Here is a 22,866-nt window from a genome sequence, read left to right as displayed (position 1 = left end):
CAGACAGAGCACCACTCCTCAAGCCACAATGTGGCAGCATCCCAGATAAAATAGAAGAAGATTGGCACAGATGTTAGCTCAGCGACAATCTTCCTGAGGTGAAAAGAGGAGGATTGGCAACAGATGTTAGCTCATGGCCAATCTTCCTCACACACACACACAAAATAATTAAAAATAAAAATGGTTAATATAATTAAAAAATGCCTAGAGACAGGTGAAAATTAAACCACAATGTACCAAAACTTATGGGATGCAGAAAAAGTGGTACTAAGAGGGAAATTTATAGCAATAAAGGCTTACTTCAACAATCACGAAAAATCTCAAATAAATAAGCTTACATTATCCCTAAAAGAACAAGTAAAAGAAGAACAAACAACGCCAAAAGTCAGTAGAAGGAAGGAAATAATAAAAATTAGAGCAGAAATAAACAAAATAGAGACTAAAAAACCAATAGAAAAGATCAATGAAACTAAGAGCTCATTCTTTGAGAAGATAAACAAAATTGACAAACCCTTAGCTAGACTCACCAAGAAAAAAAGAGAGAAGGCTCACAAAAATAAAATTAGAAATGAAACGAGAAATTACAACAGACACCACAGAAATAAAAGGATTATAAGAGAATACAATGAAAAAGTATATGCCAACAAACTGGATAAGTTAGAAGAAATGGACAAATTCTTAGAATCATATCACCACCCAAAATTGAATCAAGAAGAAATAGAGAATGTGAATAAACCAATCACAAGAAAAGAGATTGAAACAGTAATCAAAAAACCTCCCCCAAAACAAAAGTCCAAGACCAGATGGCTTCCCTAGTGAACTCTACAAAATATTCAAAGAAGACTTAATACCTATCCTCCCCAAACTCTTCCAAAAACTTGAAGAGGAGGGGAGGCTTCCTAATTCATCCTATGAGGCCAACATCACCCTTGATACCAAAATCAGACAAGGAAAACACAAAAAAAGAAAATTACAAGCCAATATCACTGATGAACATAGATGCAAAAACCCTCAACAAAATACTAGCAAATCGAAAACAACAATACATTAAAAGGATCATACACCAAGATCAAGTGGGACTTATTCCAGAGTCGCAGGGATGGTGCAACAACCACAAATCAATCAATGTGATGCACCACATTAACAAAATGAAGAATAAAAATCACACAATCATCTCAATAGATGCAGAGAAAGCATTTGACAAGATCCAATATCAATTTATGATAAAAAAAACTCTTTAAAAAATGGGTATAGAAGGAAAGTACCTCAACATAATAAAGGCCATATGTGACAAACTCACATCATACTCAGTGGAGAAAAACTCAAAGCTATTCCTCTTAGAATAGGAAGAAGACAAAGATATGCATTCTTACCACTCTTATTCAACGTAGAACTGGAAGTTTTAGCCAGAGCGATTAGGGAAGAAAAAGAAATAAAAGTTATCCAAATTGGAAAGTAAGAAATGAAACTCTCACTATTTGTGGATGACAATTCTATATATAGAAAACTCTGAAGAATCTACCAGAAAACTATTAGAAATAATCAGCGAATACAGTAAAGTTGCAGGATACAAAATCAACATACAAAAATCAGTTGCATTTGTACACACTGATAATAAACTAGCAGAAAGTGAAGTCAAGACTACAATCCCGTTTACAATTGCAACAAAAAGAATAAAAAGCTACAAAACTATAGTAATCAAAACAGCATGGTTCTGTCAGCAAAACAGACACACAGATCAATGGAACAGAGCTGAAAACCTAGAAATAAAACCACACATCAATAGACAGCTAATCTTCAACAAGGGAGCCAAGAACATACAAGGGAAAGAGGAAACTCTCTTCAATAAACGGTGTTGGGGAAACTGGACAGCCACATGCAAAAGAATGAAAGTAGATCATCTTACACCATACACAAAAATTAACTCAAAATGTATTAAAGACTTGAATGTAAGATGTGAAACCATAGAACTCTTAGAAGAAAATGTCGGCAGTACACTCTTTGACATGGGTCTTAGCAGCATCTTTTTGAATGCCAAGTCTGGTCAGGCAAGGGAAACAAAAGAAAAAATAAACAAATGGGACTATATCAGATTAGAAAGCTTCTGCACAGCTAAGGAAACCATCAACAAAAGGAAAGGACAACCCACCAACTGAGAGAAAATATTTGCAAACCACAAATCCAACAAGGGATTAATTTCCAAAATATATAAAGAACTCATACAACTCAACAACAAAAAAAATGGGCAGAGGATATGAACAGACATTTTTCCGAAGAAGATATACAGATGGCCATCATGAACATGAAAAGATGTTCAACATCACTCATTATTAGGAAAATGCAAATCAAAACTATGATCAGATATCACCTCACACCCATAAGAATGGCTACAATTCACAGGACAAGAAATAAGTATTGAAGAGGATGTGGAGAAAAGGGACTCTCATACCCTACTGGTAGGAATGCAAACTGGTGCAGCCACTATAGAAAACAGTGTGGAGATTTCTCAAGAAATTAAAAATAGAAATACCATATGATCCAACTATCCTGCTTCTGGGTATTTATCCAAAGAACATGAAATCAACAATTCAAAGAGATTTATGCACCACTATGTTCATCGCATCATTGTTCACAATAGCCAAGACACGGAAGCAACTCAAGTGCCCATCAGTGGATGAATGGATAAAGATGCGGTATATATACACAATGGAAAACTACTCAGCCACAAAAAAGACAAAATTGTCCCATTTGCTACAACATGGATGGACCTTGAGGGTATTATGCTTAAGTGAAATAAGTCAGACTGAGAAACATAAATACCATATGATTGCACTCACACGTGGAAGATAAACACACAGATAAGGAGAACAGATTAGTGGTTACCAGAGGAGGAGGAGGTAGGGAAAGGGCACAAGGGATAAAGGGGCACATGTGTATAGTAACTGACAAAAATACCCTCTTGGTGGTGAACACCATGCAGTCTATACAGAAATTGAAATACGATAATATACACCTGAAATTTATACAATTTTATAAACCAGTATGACCTCAATTTAAAAAAAAGTGAGAGGGAAGGAAACCTTGGGTCAGGGAGCAAAAAGACTTGTAGAATTGAGAGGCAAACCAAACTCTGATGGACATGTCACCTTTTGTCCCTAGAGACACTTCCCCCATCACCCGATGGTCATCTAAATTCATTTGCCAAAAAAAAAAAAAAAACCCAAAAAACCAGAGTTTGGCCCTAGGTCCCTGCCGGAACATCCACTCTGTCCTCTTTCCACCTTGCTTTTGCTTGCAACCCCGCACATAGGGGAATGGCGCTGACGAGGACAAGCGCCAGATACTGCACCTCATTTGAGAGATCACATCTCAGGTCGCCCTCCCAGTGCTGGGCCTGACAATTCCTCTTGCCTGACTCGACTATTTCAGGGGGCTGGAGGGGAGGAGATGGACCAGCGCTGGTTTCAACAGCCCAGCGAACGTGGGCCTTTGATAACCTCCTGATTGGAGGAAGTTCTGGGCCCCCTCAGTTTGGGAGAAAAGCAGCTAGTCCTGCGCCGGCCGACTCACCACTAGGGGGCAGCAACATGCCAGGCTGCGGTGTGACGTTGACGTTCAGGGAAGAAACTCCAACTTGCAGTGGCCTAATGCACACTTGGTTCTGAGAGAATTGGTAAACGTTGCTATTCTAAATTCAGGCACTAGAAAGCGGTGCTGCTTTCCCCGAAAAAAGTGGAAGAGAAAACTCATCTTGTTTTTATTGGGTTTTTTTCACCTTTATTGAGATACGATTGATACATAATATTGTGTAAGTTTAAGGTGTACAACGTGCTGATTTGATACACTTAGATGTTGCGAAACGATTGCCGCCATAGCATTAGCTATGTTACATCTACCTTACTTCTCCTGACATAATTGCCATTTCTTTTTTGTAGTGAGAACATTGAAGATTTACTCTCTTAGCAACTTTCGAGTATGCAATCTGTATTGTTAACTATAGTCCCCATGCTGTACATTAGAGCCCCAGAACGTATGCATCTTCTCACTGGAAGTTTGTACACTTTGACCAACAGCTCCCCATTTCCCTCAACGCCCCCAGCCCGCCCCCCCCCCAACCATTCTACTCTATTTCCATAAGTTCAGCTTTTCTAGATTCCACATGGAAGTTGAACCAAACAGTTGTTTGTCTTTCTCTGTCTGACTTGTTTCACTTGGCATAATGCCCTCAAAGTCCATCTGTGTTGTTGCAAATGACAGGATTTCCTTGTTTCTCATGGCTATATACTATTCCTTTATAGTATATATATATATATATATATATATATATATATACTTCCTATATATATATTCCTATACGGTATACATATACATATATACTATATATATACATATATATATATATATATATATATATATATATATATATATATATCTCACATCCTCTTTATCCATTCATCCACTGACAAACACGTTTTTTCCATATCTTGGCTATTGTGAATAACACTGCAATAAATATAGGAGTGCAGATATCTCAAGATCTTGATTTCATTTCATTTGGATATATACCCACAAGTGGGATTGACAGATAATATGATAGTTCTATTATTAATTTTTTGAGGACACTTCATAGTATTTTTCACAGTGGCTGCACCAGTTTGAATTCCCATCAAGAGTGCACATCCACATCTTCACTAACACTTGAAGCCTCCTGGCTTTTTGATGATAGCCATTCAAACATGTGTGAAATGATATCTCACTGTGGTTTTGGTTTGCATTTCTCTGATGATTAGTGATGCTGAGTATCTTTTCACATACCTGTTGGCCATTTGTACGTCTTCTTTAGAAAAATGTCCTACAAAATGTTCCTCTGAGCGTTTTTTAATTGGATTGTTGTTTTGTTTTGTCTTTGCTATTATGTTGTATGAATTCTTTATATATTTGGATATTAGTCCTTCATAGGATATATGATTTGAAAATATTTTCTCACATTCTGTAGGTTGTCTTTTCATTTTGTTGATTGTTTCTTTTGCTGTGCAGAATTTTTTATTTAATATAGTCTCACATCCATTTTTGCTTTTGTTACTTGTGCTTTTGGTGTCGTATCCATAAACTCTTTGGCAAGACCAATGTCAAGGAGTTTTTCCCGTATGTTTTCTTCTAGGAGTTTTAAGGTTTCAGATCTTATGTTTAATCCATTTCAAGTTAATTTTTGTGAGTAGTGTAAGATAGGAATCCAATTTCATTTTTCTGAATGTAGTTATCCAGTTTTCCCAATACTATTTATTGAAAAGACTATCTTTTCTCCCTTGAGTATTCTTCACTTCCTTATCAAGTATTAGTTGACTATATATGCTTAAGTTTATTTCTGTGTTCTCAATTCTGTTTCATTGGTCTAGTTTTATGCCAGTACCATACACATTTGATTACTATATCTTTGTAGTATAGTTTGAAATCAGGAAGTATGATGCCACCAGCTTTGTTTTTCTTTCTCAAGATTACTTTGGCTATTTAGGAGTCTTTTGTGGTTCCATACAAATTTTAGGATTGTTTTTCTATTTCTGTGAAAATTGCCATCGGAATTTTGATAGAGATTGTATCTATAGAAGGCTTTAGGTAGTATGGACATTTTAACAATATTAATTCTTCTGATCCATGAACATGGGATATCTTTCCATTTATTTGTGTCTTTTTCAATTTCTATCATTAATGTTTTATAGTTTTCATTGTACAGATCTTTCATCTCCTTCATTAAATTTATACCTCAATATTTTATTGTTTTTGATGCTATTGTAAATGGGATTGTTTTCTTCATTTCTTTCTTAGATAGTTTGTTGTTGGGGTATAGAAATGCAACTGATTTCTATATGTTAATTTTGTATCCTGTAACTTTACTGAATTTGTAGATTAGTTCTAAGAGTTTTCTGGTGGAGTGTTTAGGATTTTATATATGTAAGATCGTATCCTCTGCAAACAAGGACAATTTACTTCTTCCTTTCCTATTTGGATGCCTTTTATTTCTTTTTCTTGCCTAATTGCTGTGGCTAGGACTTACAGTACTATGCTGATAGGAGTGGTGAGAGTAGGCACCTGTCTTGCTGCCGATCTTACAGAAAAAGCTTTCAACCTTTCATTGTTGAGTATGATGTTAGCATGGCTTGTCATATATAGTCCTTATTCTGTTGAGATATGTTCCTTCTGTACCCAATTTGTTGAGAGTTTTTATCACGAAAAGATGTATTTTGTCAAATGCTTTTTCTGAATCTATTATGATGATTTAATGATTTTTATCTTTCATTCCATTAATGCAGTGTGTCACATTTATTGATTTGTGTGTGTTGAACCACCCTTGTATCCTAGGGATAAATCCGACTTGATCATGGAGTATGATCCTTTTAACGTGATGTTGAATTTGGTTTGCTAGAATTTTGTTGAGAATTTTTGAAAATGTATTCATCAGGAATATTGGCCTGTAGTTTTCTTTTCTTGTTGTGTCCTTATCTATCTTTGATATCAGGGTAATACTGACCTCATAAAATGAGTTCAGGAATGTTCCCTCCTCTGCAATTTTTTGGAAAAGTTTGAGGAGAATTTGTGTTATTTCATCCTTAAATATTTGCTGGAATCCACCAGTGAAGCCATCCGAGCCTGGGCTTTTCTTTGTTGGGAGGTTTTTGAGTACTAATTCAATCTACTTCCTCATTATTGGTCTGTTCATATTTTCTATTTCTTCATGATTCAGTTTTGGTAGGTTGTATGTTTCTAGGAATTTATTCATTTCTTCTAGATTATTCAATTTGTTGGTGTACAACTATTCATAGTAGTCTCTTACAATCCTTTGTATTTCTGTGATATCAGTTGTAATGTCTCCTCGTTCATTGATGATTTTATTTACTCGAGTGTTCTCTCTTTTTTCTTAGTCTGGCTAAAAGTTTGTCAATTTTCTTTACCTTTTCAAAAAACAAGCTTCCATTTTCTTTGATCTTTACTATTTTTTTCTGGCTTCTATTTCATACTTTCTGCTCTGTTCTTTGTTATTTCCTTTCTTTGCTAACTTTAGGCTTAATCTGTTCTTCTTTTTCTAGTTCCTTAAGATGTAAAGTAAGATTGCTTATTTGAAACCTTTCTTTTTTCTTAATATAAGCATTTGTCACTATAAACTTCCCTCTTAGAACTGCTTTTGCTGCATCCTGTAAGTTTTAGTATGTTGCGTTTCCACTTTTGTTTGTTTCAAGATATTTTTTAATTTCTCTTTTGATTTCTTCTTTGACCCCCTTGTTGTTTACTAGTGTGCTGTTTAATTTCCACGTATTTGTTAACTTTCCAGCTTTCATCCTGTTATTGATTTCTAGTTTCATACCACTGTGATCAGGAAAGATACTTGGTATGATTTCAATCTTCTTCAATTTGCTAAGACTTGTTTTGTGACCTATCATATGATGTATCCTGGAAAATGTCCCATGTGTGATTGAGAAGAATGTGTTGGATATAATGTACTGTATATGTCTGTTAGGTCCATTTGGTCTAAAGTATAGTTCAAGTCTAATGTTTCCTTCTTGGTTTTCTGTCTGGATGATCTCTCCTTTCTTGAAAGTAGAGTGCTGAAGTCCCCTACTATCCTGAGTTGTCTGTCTCTCCCCTCAGATCTGTTATTATTTGACTAACATATTTAGGCACTCTGATGTTGGGGATATATATATATACACAATTGTTCTATCTTTGATGAATTGACCTCTTTACGATTATATAATGACCCCCTTTGTCTCCTGTTACCATTTGTGGCTTAAAGTCAGTTTTGTCTGATATAATTATAGCTAGCCTTGCTCTCTTTTGATTTCCACTTCTATGGCATATCTTTTTCCATCCTTCACTTAAGTTTATGTGTATCCTTAAAACTGAAGTAAGTCTATTGTAGGCAGCACATAGTTGGTTCTTGCTTTTTTATCCATCCAACCACTCTATGCCTTTTGATTAGCGAATTTCATCCATTTACCTATAGAGCAACTATTGATAGGTAAGGACTTAGTAATGCAATATTATTAGCTATTTTCTAGCTGTTTTGTAGTTCCCTTGTTCCTTTCTTCCTCTCTTGCTGCCTTCCTTTGTGAGTTGATGATTTTCTGTAGTGGTATGCTTTGATTCTGTAGTGGTATGCTTCTCTTTGTCTTTTGTGAATCTATGTAGGTTTTTGCTTTGTGGTTACCATGAGGCTTACATAAACCATCTTACAGATATAATGGTATTTTATGTCAATAACAACTTAACTTTGATCACATACAAAAACTACCCTTTTACTTCCCCCTTTTATGTTTTTGATGGCATAATTTACCTCTTTTCATACTTTGTATTCACTAAAAAATCATAGTAGTTATAGTTACTCTTAATACTCTTGTCTTTTAACCTTTATACTAGAGTTACTTGGTTAACACACCACCATGTTACAATATTAGAGTATGCTGAATTTGACTATATACTTACCTTTACCAGTGCTTTGTATATTTTTATATGTTTTCACATTACTCCTTGCTTTTTCATGTTCCTTGAAGCTTCGCATTGCTGTCTTCTTATTTGAAATAGCAGTTACCTCCACCAGGCTTTACTAACTGCCCTTGGGAGAGACATGTCTTCTGCCAGTTGTGGTAGAGATCCTGAGGCTACGTCAGACCGTCTGTGGGTACACCTGCTCCGTGCTTCTTGCTCCCTCTTGTGGCAGAATTCTTAAACTTGAATGCATGCCGTCTCTGCATCCTGCAGCAAACCTGGCCTAGTGCTAACAGCCTCTCTTTTGTTTTCCCAAAGGTGGCGCTAAAGCTCAAGTTTGTGGTTTCTCTCTGGCTCGCAGATTTGGGCTAGCTTTCTGCGCATGCTCACTAGCCATCTGCCAAAACTCGCTCTTGCTGCCGCAGCCGGAAGGGTGCGTCTTTGTCAGGATCTCGCACACCTGGGAAAGTGGTGCTTGCTCTCTCACTCCCCACGCTACGCCCAACAACAACCTCCGCCCGCCAACACTCCCGCAAAAGAGAAATAGAGAAATCATCGACGGTGAATCTCTCTCTCGTCGCTAAGCGGTGCTGCCTTGGGGGAGGGGTGATGCAGGTAAAGTCAAGTTGTTTTTACCTTCTCTGACACACCCAAACTCCTATTTTTTTGCTCCAAAGGTGTGCTAGAACTTCTCTTCTGGAAACCTGGACTTCCATAAAGGCTCTTTTTGTCCGTTGGTGATTGTCTAATACAGTGTTTTCCAGGCGCTCCCAGACCACAGCAGAGAGGGGCTGGAGCTGGTTCATGGGCCACTGCAGGGTCCACAGCCAGGACGGAGGTCCGTATGCCTATTACCTGATGCACATGTGGGCAAGACTTCTCCCCAGGACCTTGGCTTATGATGCTGGATCCCACAGCTCCCGCAAAGGCACTTTTGTCTGTGGACTGATGCCGAATTAATGTTGTTGAGAAGGCAGACAAAAACCAGGCACGTCTTATTCCACCATCGTGCTGACGTCACTTCTATGAAAACTCATTTTGTGCCAGTCTGCCTAGCAATGTCTGCTGGGGAAGGTGAAAGGAAAGATTAGAGGACAAACCTTTGTAAGGTTGGGCAGAAAAAAATCAAGAGCCAGGGAGAACTTCTGCAGGCATGGCCACTGCTCACCATTTTAGCCATAAGTGGCCTAAGGAAGAGATGAAGATTATATTAAAATAGGACACAATCCAGGAATAGGAAGAAATGCAATTTTAATACATTTGTTCCTCTTCATATTATTTTTTACGTTATAAAGATTCATTCATTCAACAAATATTTACTAAACGCCTACTCTATGTAGGCATTGTTCTGGGCACTTCAAATACATAGGGAACGAAAAAATGTGTCTGTCTTCATGGAACTCACATTTATTGATAGCAGATGCCTGCAAAACATGTAGAAAATACTGAACCTTGTAAGGAAGAAAAGGAAAACATTCTACCACTCCACCGTCAAAAAAGAGTCAATGTTAACATTTTGTTGCATTGTTTTGTTTACCTTTTGCTGTGCCTATACTGACACATCTATATCGTTTAAAAATTGGGGATTTTATTGTGCTCTTAATTTATAAAATGCGATACAATTTGTGAAAGGATACAAAGTTGTCAAACCCTCTTCATAAAAATTGCCAAACAGCTTTCCAGAAACATTGTTAGTCAAACACTGAGAGTTGTTAGGAGTTTAAAATCAATAGGAATTGGTAATATATTGATTAGGTGTATGTGTGTGTGAGAGAGAGAAAAGTGGGAGAGAAAGAGAAAAGGAATGCTTCTCAGGTATGACTTGTTCTACTAAGGGGTAGATCTAGGTATCAATAACCAAGAATATAATTTCAGTAAAAGGAGTAAATTTGATGTACAGAAGATGTGGTTTTGAGGTACCCAAGGGGCATCCCAACAGAGCCACCAGCCTGGAGCTGAACATCAATGTCTAAGCTGGAGATATAGGTCTGGATTGCATATCAAGCAAGACCAAGGGTGAGATCACCCAGCTAGAGTGTGTGGACTAAGAACAGGATGGAAGCTGAGTTCCAGGGTCCCAGTGAGTTCCAAGGAACTCCCAGACTTGGACTTCCCAGTTTGGGGGAGCCTGGAATGACTGGGATGTTTCTAGGGCATTCCAGAGTTTTCATCTACTCTAGCATGCCCCTAAGATGGCTCTAGAGTTCGCTGATTGAATCAGTCCTTGGGTTTATCCCTAATAAAATGGGTTTATGGAGTCAGAAGTTGAGGAATAGATTTTCTGTGTTTGCTTCCTCCTCTCCCCCTCTACTCACAATACATTCCTTGAATTTAGCTTTGATTTTTCAATATAAGAATTGTGAATCATGCTAGTGAATGCATGAAGGAAAATAATGCACTAGAAGTTTAGTAAGAGCACTGAAAAGTCTCAAAAGTATGTGTAGAATTGAATTTTAGGAGTCCTAGCAATGGAATAGAAAACTTATATTCTTGTATCTTGATTTTCAGAAGTCAAATGAATCGTTCTTAAAAGAGCTTAGTGTAGGGGCCGGCCCCGTGGCCGAGTGGTTAAGTTCGCACGCTCCACCGTGGTAGCCCAGGGTTTTGCCAGTTCGGATCCTGGGCATGGACATGGAACTGCTCATCACGCCACGCTGAGGCAGCATCCCACATGCCACAACTAGAAGGACCCACAACTAAGAATATACAACTATGTACCGGGGGGCTTTGGGGAGAAAAAGGAATAAAATAAAATCTTTAAAAGAGTTTAGTTTAAAAACAAATGTCAACAAACATTTGTTGAATGTCCTCTATGAACCAACCACTGTGCTAGGTTCACGGTAGAAAGATGAATAAGACCAGGGCCAATGTAAGAACTGAGCCCAGAGGAGGCAGGAGGCCCATCTGAATCAAGGCTTCATACACCCGAAAGGCCTCACATACAAAGCTACAGTGACAGGAATGAAAGACAGTAATTCTACAGCCTTAAATTTTTGCCCCTGAATTAATATCTTTTTTTTAAAAATCCTGTCATTTATCTTTTGAAAAGCATAACTATATTGTACTTTAATTTGTGAAAAAGCAGAAATTTGTTAAATAGAATATTTAGGCCACAATTTTTGGAAACTTGTTTTGGGATTTCTCGATTTTTAAGTATACCAGAAACCGCCAAAAGTGAAAGTGGCCACTTGCTGTTGACCTCTGAGAGACCACAGACAAAACATAGTCACAATCCTCAAGAAACTTCCAGTCTAGGGGAGAAAGAGACACATTAACAGACCATTTCAGTATTGTGTCCACTGGAAACTTTCTTAAGCCCTCTGCATGAGTCTTTCCAGACAAACCAATATGACAACAACAACGATTTGGCCAGAAACAGGTAATAAATTGCAGTGCTTAGTGCTGAGGGGGAAAATGCTGAATTTTATTATCCATCTACTCTTTATTTTTCCATTAATTCAATGTCCCATTCTGCCATTGCCATCATTTTATTTCAATAAAATTTCAAAATGTATCACAACAGTCACTTTGCCTCTTTCCTTCTAACAAATGTCATTTTATGAGGTGAGATTTTGAGTCATCTCTATTTCAGGAAAAGACAAATTATTTGTTTGGAAGTCTATTCAGATTAAGGGTCTGCACTAAAACTACCCTAGATCTCTGCCCTACCACAGGTTATAAACACACTGTTCAAACAACCCAATCCCCAATGTCTCTGTCTACACCCAGCATAACATTATTTTTTTCAACCGACATCAACTGCAGGACTTTGTTTGCCTGGTCCTCAGAGAAAACAATAGGAGCTTACAAGTTCAGGAGAATGTATCTTTATCAATAGCAATAAGGCTCTGGGCTCTAAATTTTACACAAAAGAGGGTACTTCCTGGTGGTGAGAGGGAGCCTCACATTAAGCCTATGTGCCCTCACTATGTCTCTGTGGTTTTCACCTAGCCTTGTGAAACTCTTATTTATTACTGTCACTATCAAGCTAGCCTGGGCATGGGTACTGCTTCTCCTTTAACTCTGTCTGGCCCAAGTAAGGACAAAATATTGGTTACCAGTTCAGACAATTATGGAATGTTTAAAGAGTCTTTGGCGGTAACATCCCAGAAATGAACAAGAAGAATAAATCCAAACAATCTTAACAAAGAGGAGGCCTTGGATATGGATTAAGAAACTATACCCCAGGAAAAAAGGAGATCTGGAAGCAAATTGGTCCTCAAAGGGAAAGAAGTCAATCTTTGAATCATTTCTATTTCTGAAGTTGTATAAGTTTATCTCAATTACCGAAGTGCCTAGCTGCCTGCCCAAGGCAAAAAATAAACGCTTTATGGAGGGAGAAAAAAATCATCCTAGGCCTCAAATTATTTCTAAAATTTTTCACACATAATATCCAGCAGTCAATAAAAAAATAATTAAACAAATAAGGAAATAAAACAACATGATGAAAAACCAAGAGAAGCAAAAAAAAAAAAAAAAAAACCAAAACAAAACACCGAAGAGTCTCCAGATAATGAGACACAGAATAGCACTCTTAATATGTACAAGAATATTAAAGACAAGATTCAGAAACTCACTAGAGAATTAGAAATTATAACAAAGAGGCAAAATGAACTAAAATATGTGGGAGCCAAATTAAGAATTCAATAAATGAGTTTAACAGAAGATTAGACTCAACTGAAGAGAGAATTAATGAACTAGAAGAATGATCAGAAGAAAATGTCCATAAGAAAGCAAGGAGAAAGGCAAGAGATGGAAAATATAGAGAAAAGACAGCTGGAAAGTCTAATATACAGGTATTTGAAATCTCAAAAGGATATAAAGAATGGAGCAGAATAAATATAAAACATATTGTGCCACTTCTTTCTGACCTTCATGGTTTCTGATGAGAAATTTGCTGTTACTTGAATTGTTCTTCCCCTATAGGTAAGGTTTTGATTTTTTTATGACTTCTTTCAATTATTTTTCTTTGTCTTTAGTTTTCATAAGTTTAATTATGATGTATCTTCATTTTGATTTCTTTTGGCTTATCCTGTTTGTTGTTTGCTCAGCATCTTGAATCCACAGGTTTATGTCTCTTACCAAATTTGGGAAGTTTGCAGCCATTATTTGTTCAAGTACTTTTCATCCTCACTCTTCTTTTTTCCTTTTGGGTCCTGATGACATGAATGTTAAATCTTTTCTTATAGTCTCACAGATTCCTGAGGCTCTGTTCATTTTTTTCCAGTCTATTTTCTCTCTGTTTTTTTAAATTGGGTTATTTTGATTCTTGTATTTTCCAGTTCACTAATTCTTTCCTCTGTACCCTCCATTCTTTTGTTGAGTTCATCCATAGAGCTTTTTATTTCAGTTACTGAGTATTTTAGTTCTCAAATTTCCATTTGGTTCTTGTTTATATCTTCTATTACTTTGCTGAGGCTTTGTATTTTTTTATTTGTTTCAAGTATTCATAATTACTCCTTGAAGCATTTTTCTTATGTCTGATAATGTTTGTCTACTAATTCTAATATCTCTGTCATCTTGGTGTTGGCATCCATTGATTGAAAATAGTTTTAAATCTTCTTGGTTCTTGCTTGGTATGATGAGTGATTTTTTTTTTTTAGGATGAATGATATTTTTAATGAAACTTTGATATTTCACCTTATGAGACTCTCAATTTTATTTAAACTTTGTTTTAACTTTTTTTTATGAGACTGCAGAGGAAAGGGGGAGCACCACCTCATTACTGCTAGAGGGAGGTAGAAGTCCAGGTTCCCCACCTGGCCTCCACTGACACCCAAGGAGGAAGTTGATCCTTGTTATTACCAGGCAGGAACAGGTGTTCTGGCTCCCCACATGGTCTGCACTGACACTGCAGTGGCGGTGGCCTCGTTCCTGCTGGATAATGGTGAAAGTCCTGACTCTCCACTAGCTTCCTCTAACATCTCCCCAGGATGACATAGAGGGGAATCTTGTTGCTGCTGGGTGTGGGTGAAAGTCTGGGCTCCTACTTGGCTTTCTCTGACACAATCCCAGGAAAGAGGGGGGGAATTGGGATGGCTTATTAGAGCCTGGAGAGGACAGAAGTTTAGGCTCCTCACTCAGCTTTGCTGACATGGATGGGGATGAGGCCATGTCTTTTTCTGTGGTGTTTGCCTCTGTAGAGCAGCTTTTGTCCAAGAGTATTGTGTCTTGCTAGGCTGCCCCTTTACTGGCCCTTGGACTATAGAGGACAGCCTTTGTTGGGCTTTTTTAAATTGTTGTTGCCTGTGCTTATTGGCATCTCTGACTTGCTGGCTTCTTTGGCTTTAAGACTGAGATATATAGGGGTGAAAAAAAACCCATGGAACTTACTACTGTATTGTTCCTCAGGTTCTGAGCTCCCTGGTCAGTCTGATTTTTCTCTCTATCTTTCAGAGTCTTCTTATGTTTGGTTTTTATATAATGTCCAGGGGTTATAGTGCAGGGTTTTAGTGCTTAGTGGAAGAAATAGGGAAAAGTACATCTACTCCGTGTTCCTGGAAGTAGAAGTCTTGTATTCATTTTACTTTTTAAAAAACATTGTATAAAAATACTATTTATCTTGGGGCCAGCCTGGTGGTGCAGTGGTTAAGTTTGCACGTTCCACTTCGACGGCCCGGGCTTTGCTGGTTTGGATCCCAGGTGCGGACGTGGCACTGCTTCTCAAGCCATGCTGTGGTGGGTGTCCCACATATAAACTAGAGGAAAACGGGCAGGGATGTTAGCTCAGGGCCAGTCTTTCTCAGCAAAAAGAGGAGGATTGGCAGCAGATGTTAGCTCAGGGCTAATCTTCCTCAAAAACAAAAAAATTTTTTATCTTGATTTCTGAGTTTTGACCCCCTCTTAAATTTGGCACCCAAGGCAAGTCACCTCATCCTAGTTTCAGCCCTCTTTGGAAGTCATCATAGAGGCTGGAATAATAATTTTTTAAAAATCCAAAATAAAGCCAGAAAGGAGAGAGAAGTAACACAGAACAGTAAGATGAATAGAAAACAAATGTTAATATAGATTTAATCCCAAATATATTAGAGTGACATTAAAAGTAATAGACTGGGGCACTCCAATCTTAAGAGATCAAGGAAAAGAGGAAGATCCACAGAGAAACCAAGGAGGGTCCAGTGAGTTCCATGTTGGCAATAAAAATTTAAAAATTAAAGCAGCAGCCTTGGATCTTAAGGACCCTTTGACAATCACAACATTCCAGAGTTTCACCAACTTCCAGGAGAAAAGTAATCATTTCCCCACCTGGATGTTATTATATTTCATATTGTTGTTATATCAAGATGGGACCAGAGTTGAACTTGAACACTCAAGATTTGGCAGCCATTTGGGACAATGACGCTGAAAAGAAGAACTTCTGGTCCTGGTGTGTCATTCCCTGCTTAGCCAGCTATCTTCTGTGATTTTTCCTACCTGGCCACTGTCCTGCCTTCTTCCCCAGCTCTACAAGAATATTGAGTACCCTCCCTAATTTGGAGTTTCCAAGCCAGCATTCGAGTTTGACTACTCTATGCGTAAAGGTCACCATCTACAAGCTGGGAAGCAACTAAGTAACCATCCTCAAGTACACACTACAGTCCTGAACTAGGATGTTGCCTGAAGGAAGAAAAGGAGGAAATAACCCTAATATTTTAGTCAGTGTCTTATTTGTGGCATATGTAAGATAGTGTCCCCCTCCAAAAACTCTAGACTTGTCATAATCCTTTTTTCAGCTTGCTGTATCTGTAGGTTCATTGGCGACATCCTGAATTTTCAGTTCCTTTGGGCAGTCCCAAAGAAAACCTCATTTGTTGACCCATAAATATCTTTTCAAAAATTATAGCAGATAGGAGATAGAATATAAACCTTATACCGGAGCATGACAATGAAGACCATTTACTGAAAGCTCGCTACACACCAGGTATTAATCAGAGTGCTTCTCATGTATTATCTGATTTGCTTTCTACATTTTTTGGTGGTGGTGGTGAGGAAGATTGGCCTTGAGCTAACATCTGTTGCCAATCCTCCTCTTTTTGTTTGAGGAAGATTGTCACTGAGCTAACATTTGTGCCAGTCTTACTCTATTTTGTATGTGGGACGTGGCCACAGCATGGCTTGATGAGTGGTGTGCAGGTCTGCGCCCGGGAATTTAACTACTATGCCGCCACTGGGCCGGCCCCACACGACAACGTATTTTAAAGGTGAAGAGACGGAAGTTTAATGAAGTTAACTTACCCAAAGTCACCCAGCTATTAACTTGAACCAAGACTTCAACCCAGGCTATCTTTCAAACCAAACTCTTAACCACCATTCTATCTCCTTTCCAATGTGGCCTTGACACATATAAAGGGACACCACTAAGGCAGCTGGAACTATTTGTCAATTCGCCTTAAGTTTGAAGAAGCCATTTTAACTCCAGAGAACATCTATAAACCTGGTTATAATTAACTGACACAAAATCTGCACCACAGAGAACTGTGTTTTAACACTAACTTCATCCTTACATCACCTATCCTTGTAGGTACCTGATTAATGAATGCTTCGGGAGGAAATCACAATGCCCAGCAGACCTGCTATCGTATAAATTCCTGGTTACCCACTTCTACCAGATCCTGTTGATGCTACTGTGATATTACTACATTCAAGATCTATTTCAAATCTTTTCCATTCCATTCTGTGGTAGGCAGTTTCTAAGATTGCTCCCAATGATCATGCCTCCTAGTATTTGTGCCATTGTGTAATTACTTCCTTTGACTGTGAGCTGTACCTGGCGACTTGCTTCTAACAAATAGGATACAGCAAAAGTGATGGAATGTCACTTCTGAGATTAGGTTACAAAAGGACTTGGCTTCTGTCTTGCTTACTGTCTCTTGTCTGATGGAATCCAGCTGTCAGTCACTATGGTGAGCCCCAAATGGAGGAAGGCTTTGCAAAGAACTGAAGTCTTCAGTCTAGTAGCCCAGGAAGAACTGAATTCTGTCAACAACCACTTAAGTGACCTTGGAAGCAGATCCTTCCCCAGCTAAGTCTTGAGATGATAGTAGCCTCAGCTGATATCTTGATTGGAACCTTGTGAGAGATGGTGAAAACTCAGGTCCCACACCCTGACCCATGGGAACTGTGAAATAATAATATTGTTGTAAGCCACTACATTTTGGGGCACTTTCTTATACATCCTTAAATAACTAATACATCTTCTAGTCTCAAACTTCTCCTCCCCAACACACATACACCCTTCTCCTAATCTTGGCTTTTAGTAGATAACCTCGTCCCTTATTTAATGGAGAAAACAGAACTTTTCAGTTAGATAAGAATTTTCTCAACTTCTTGAAAGTAAATCTATACTCCTAAGAGCATCTAATCCATTAATTCTTTCAGTGATAATAGTAGAGATGTCCTTTGTCCTAAGGCTGATTCATTCACCTATCCTCTCAACTTCATTTTCTCCAGTCTCTTCTTCTCTTGCACAATTAACCCCTTTTCCTGCTGTATTTTTATCTTCTTCCTCTGATGGATCCTTCCTCATCAGCATTTAAATAGCTTAAGTCTCTCCCATCCTAAAACACAAAAACCAAAACTGGCTTGACCCATCACCCTCTACAGGTACTCCTTTCTCTCCTCTCTCATTTTTAATGAGCGTTCTATCATTGTCATCTCAATTTCTTTTCCTAATTACTCCTAAACCTACTTGGATATGGACTTCTCACCCCGACACACACACCTCCCACAGAACTTAACTAAAACTGTTCTTGCTAAGGTCTTCTACTATAGACATCTATGATGCTAAATCTAATGGACAATTCCTAATCTTTGCTTAGCTTGCCCATTTGGCAGCATTTGGCATTGCTGAGCACACCCTCTCTTTTGGAACACTGACCTCCTTGATGTCATACTTCTCTTTTTTCCTCCTTTCTCGAGCTGCCATACTGTCCTTGCAGGTTCTTCCTTTCCTACTCAACCCATAAACATTGATACTTCTCAGGGATAAAGTCCTACACCTTCTTCCATTCTGACTCTATAGACCAAGAGTCCAAACTTAAATGCTTTAGGAACAAAGCAAGTAAAAATGAAAGATGCAAGCTGAGTCTAAGACATTTGAGAGTGATTGCGGCTGTGCTGAACTGAATAGCTCAAATCTCATATAGAGACGGCAGTCTCCATTTGGCTTAATCCAATTGCTGTTGCACAGAAAAGTACCCTTATATACTGGAATTTCCAAAAAACCTATTTCTATGTGCGATTTCTTCATCTTAAAAAATACTGTGTGAATAATAGTGATGATGATAATATTAAAACACCAACAGTCAATTCAACCTACAAACTGCTAGTCTATCATCCCTGCAGTTTGTCCTTAAATAATCTCACCTATTTCCATGGTTTCAATATCCACTTTATGCTAAAAATTCCCAAAGCTCTAAGGTTAGTTTTCTCCCCTAAGCTCTGTACAGATCCATATATAAAGTGCCTTGTTAACATCATTTCCATTTAGTTGTCTCCTTAAAATTACCCCTGCCCTCCCCATCCTCTCTCCCCAACCAGTTCCTCCAGTTGTATTCCCTATTTTGGTAAACAGTACCAACAATCCACCAGCTCAGGCTGGAAATCTAGGAGCCATCCTTGAGTGTTCTTCTCTCTTGTCATGAATACATCCAACATTATTTATTTAGTACCTATGACATGATTTCCAGTCAATGTTGATTCTATCTGTAGAGTCCATCCGGTTCTCTAATCCCACTTACCACCATGGTTTCATTTAGATTACTAACCGTCTCCCAACTGGTGTCTACTCCTTGCATCTTCTCCCATTTAATCCATTCTCCATACCAGGGCTAGAACTATGTCTATAAGAAGTAAATCTTACATGTCACATCCTGCTCAACCTTCAAGGCTTCCCTTTGCAATTATAAGAAAATCTAACATCTTTAACACTGTTTTCAAGGCCCCGTGGGTCTGTCCCAGAAACATTCTTTTAGTTCCAGGAATGCTATTATCTTGGTGCCTCTGCATGTGCTGTACCCTTGGCTAAGAACACTCAGACTTCATAATTGCTTTTTATAGGTCACCAGCTTTCCTTAACCCACGCATTACCTTGTTCTTCACATCTCATAACACTCCGCAGTCAGCACCCAGTCAATTACCTGTTCAAAATGTCTAACTACTCTATCAGACTAAGATTCATAAGGTAGAAACGACAAATGCCTTGATCACCACTGGACTTCCCAGTCTCTTAAACAGTACCTAGCACAGCGGTGGCTCTCAATAAATGTCTGTTGAAATAATCACATTCACCCTTGCATATAGCTATTTGAATCCTTCCCTTCCCACTCGTTTTCTTTGGAGATGAAAGAATAAGTTAATCTCGACCATCGCCTTATCATCAAAAATCATTTTTTCGGATGAACGAATAAATGACCCAGTCACGTGAGGCTGATTATGGGTCACCGGCCTCCTCAAGCGCCGAAGGCTGGGAGTGGAGAGCTGTAGTACTGTAATAGCATCATGTGTAAATAATCAGAGCAGATCCAGGTCCTGAGCCTGGCGAACACGTGCCCCTCGCCGAGCACGGAGAGGGCGGGCACCCGGGAGGAAGATCCCAGGCGGCCGGAACGTGCTCGCGCCCGTGGCCTCCGCAGCCCGCGCCGCGGCCGCCTGGGTCTCGGAGCGAGCGCAGGTGTGCAGGCCGGACCCGAGCAGAGGGAGCGCCCGGGCACTCGCGAGGAAATGGAGAGCGAGGCGCAGTTTAGGGGTAGGGAAAGGTGTGGGGCGAGTTACGCCCTGGCAGGGGACAGCAAGGAAGGAAAGGCTTTGAGGGACGGAGAGGAGAGAGGGAGGATCACGAGCTAGGTAAGGCGGGCCGACCGAGGGCTAGGGAGGGAAGGGGGCGGGGCGGGGCGGAGCCGGAGGAGCCCCGGAATAAAAGCAGAGCAGGAACAGGCTGCGAGTTTATTCTGAGGGCAGGGTCGGAAGTGCTCACACCTGGAGTCAGGCGGGGCGAGAGGAAGGTGGAAGAGCGGTGACTTAGGATCCCCGCCCCCAGCACAGCCAGGCCCTGAACCGGCCCAGTCCCTCCACAGCCTGATTTCCTCCCGGCGCGCGGCCTCGCCCTCGCTGAGCGCCAAATCCCTTGGGTTGGCTCCGCCCCGCCACTAGTGGGAGGCGGGGCCCGGCTCCTCCAGTCTGCGCTGGGTAGGCCTCTGCGTCAGCCGGAGCCTGACGCGGTGACGCAGGACGTCGACGTAAGTGACGCGCAGGCCCGGGCCGCTCCTCCTTCCCTGAGTGAGTGCCGGCCCGGTTGGGGCGGGGGAGAAGAGGGGGGGCGGGGGAGGGAGAGGCGACTCGACCCGGGAGTCGTTGTGGGCCGCGGGCCGGACCGGGTCCCGGGGCGGCGGGAGCCAGGGCCGGGCAGAGGGCTTGGCGGGCCGTTAGAGAGCCGCTGCGGCTGTCGGGTCCCCTCCCCTGCTGGGCTTGCGCGCCCCGGCGCCCGGAGCCTCCGGCGCTGTGCCCACCCCGCTCCAGCTCGCGTCTCCCGACTCCAATTAGGTCAGGCTCGGAGTCCCGCGGCCGCGGCTCCGGCCCCCAACGCGCGGCGGCCCCCGGCTCGCCTTTCTTTCTTCCCTCGCCTTCCTCTCCTCTCGCCTCACCCTCCCCCTTCTGTTCACGTTGCTGGGGTTTTGGTTTTTGTTGTTTTCTCTTTTCGGGGTTTTGTTCTTCAGCCCGAGCTCATGGGTGTACATTATCATGCTCCTCTTTTGTAGAGCAACCCGACGGCCATGGAGGCCGAAGAGACGATGGAATGCCTTCAGGAGTTCCCCGAACATCATAAAATGATCCTGGACCGATTGAATGAACAGAGAGAGCAGGACCGGTTTACTGACATCACTCTTATTGTCGACGGTGGGTAGGGTGGTGGGCAGAGGAGCGAATTTGTGGCTTCGATTCTTACCTCCCCTGCCTCCACCTGCCTTTTTTACCCGCCCTCTGTGGACTCCCCATCAGAAGCCTGAGGAGGGTGTGCGCTGGGACCCGAGGGCGCTTGTCACTGTTCACTCACATAGACCATGCTGTGGGAGGCTGGTTGGCCAGTCACGCTTTCAGCATAAGCATCGCATTTTAACTTCTTGCAGCCTTTTGAGTTTTCCCATTGCACACTTGAGTGCAAGATGATGGTGTGGGGGTGGGGAGGATGTCTCTAAATGTTTGGTTAACAGCCGTCTGTTGATAAGCTGCTTTGAGGAGTGTCTCACAGGAGTCATTTGGGAAGTGCTGATTCTTCCTGGTTTCTCAGATGGTCTGGGAGGGAGAATGTGAGAGATTCCTTTGCAGCACTGGTACCCACTTTGGGAACTCTCAAAATCAAATGGGGTCTTTACCAGTCTTAGGAGGCAAACCCAGCTTGGGTATCTTTTCGATTTAGTAAAAATAGGCCTCTCAAAGCAAGCTGTTCTTCTTATACGGCTGCTGTAGATTGAGCTTCTAAATATTAGGCATTTAAAAATGTTTCCCGTAGCAAATATATCCAGCTTCCTGTTTGTTCTATGGCTTTTTCTTCTCTCTTTCCAAATGATGTGTAACCTTTTGGGTTGTGTTTATATTTAGCATTTTCAACTGAATAGGATATGCCTTTCACTCTTTAATTAAGTGGTAGGAGGCTCTTTACCTCCTGAAGTCTTGTAAACTGGCCTTTATAAAACAGACCTAATGATGTCTTTGAGGTAAAGATCGGACTTCCTGTCTAATTAAGATTAAAATTTGTTGAGAGCTGCCAAGAATATTCTGACTTGAGTTCAGTAATTTATATAGTTTTATAATTATATTATGAAGAAAGATCTATTTTACTTTATATAATTTTGTAATTTGTTGTTTTGTGTTTGATTTTTGTGACTATGTATGATTTTGTTTTCTTTTTTTATCTAGGACACCATTTTAAGGCCCACAAGGCTGTTTTGGCTGCTTGCAGTAAGTTCTTCTACAAATTCTTTCAGGAGTTTACTCAGGAACCTTTGGTGGAGATAGAAGGTACATGCTTGTTTTAACCTAGTAAATGTAATTGATGAAAAAGTTTTAGACAATTAATTTAACAAGATATCATGGGAAACAGGCATCAGTGGTTCCTGTTAGGTGACTTGATAAATTGTTCTTTTGACACCTGAGAATTCTTACTTTTAGTAAAGTGCTTGGTAAAATGATCTGCCAGGAAAAACTCTTACTTTAGATGGTAGATGTTGGTCTCTTAAAGGAGTCTTTTCCACTGCTAAAACCAGTGGTCACTGTCTCTTGAAAACATGTATTAAAAGTGAATTCCCATCTTTGTTCAGTGGGCTTAGGGTTCAGACTGGCCGGAATGCTGCAGGTTACAGTAGAGGCATCTGTTCCAGCAGAGGTACAGATGATGTGCACAGTGTGAAGTGG

At 40.1% G+C, this 22,866-nt stretch overlaps 1 protein-coding gene across 20 annotated transcripts in view; it reads left to right on the top strand.

Moving 5' to 3' along the window:
- Positions 1–8,906: 8,906 nt before the first annotated feature.
- The window catches only part of ZNF131 (zinc finger protein 131), a 41,554-nt gene continuing 27,594 nt past the window's right edge, over positions 8,907–22,866 (top strand). For 2 of the 20 annotated variants that reach the window (XM_008537102.2, XM_008537099.2), the window contains exons 1-3: positions 20,753–20,997; positions 21,213–21,351; positions 22,372–22,473. In XM_008537102.2, coding sequence (XP_008535324.1) covers positions 21,228–21,351; positions 22,372–22,473 — 226 coding nt within the window. In that variant the 5' untranslated portion in view covers positions 20,753–20,997; positions 21,213–21,227. The other 18 variants (XM_070587645.1, XM_070587632.1, XM_070587633.1 and 15 more) reach the window with 18 other exon arrangements.

The sequence above is a fragment of the Equus przewalskii genome, chromosome 20 (genome assembly GCF_037783145.1).
Source record: "Equus przewalskii isolate Varuska chromosome 20, EquPr2, whole genome shotgun sequence".
NCBI classification, from domain to species: Eukaryota; Metazoa; Chordata; class Mammalia; order Perissodactyla; family Equidae; genus Equus; species Equus przewalskii.
The sequence above is the reverse complement of the archived record's forward strand: the minus strand, read 5'-3'. Positions and strand labels throughout refer to the sequence as shown.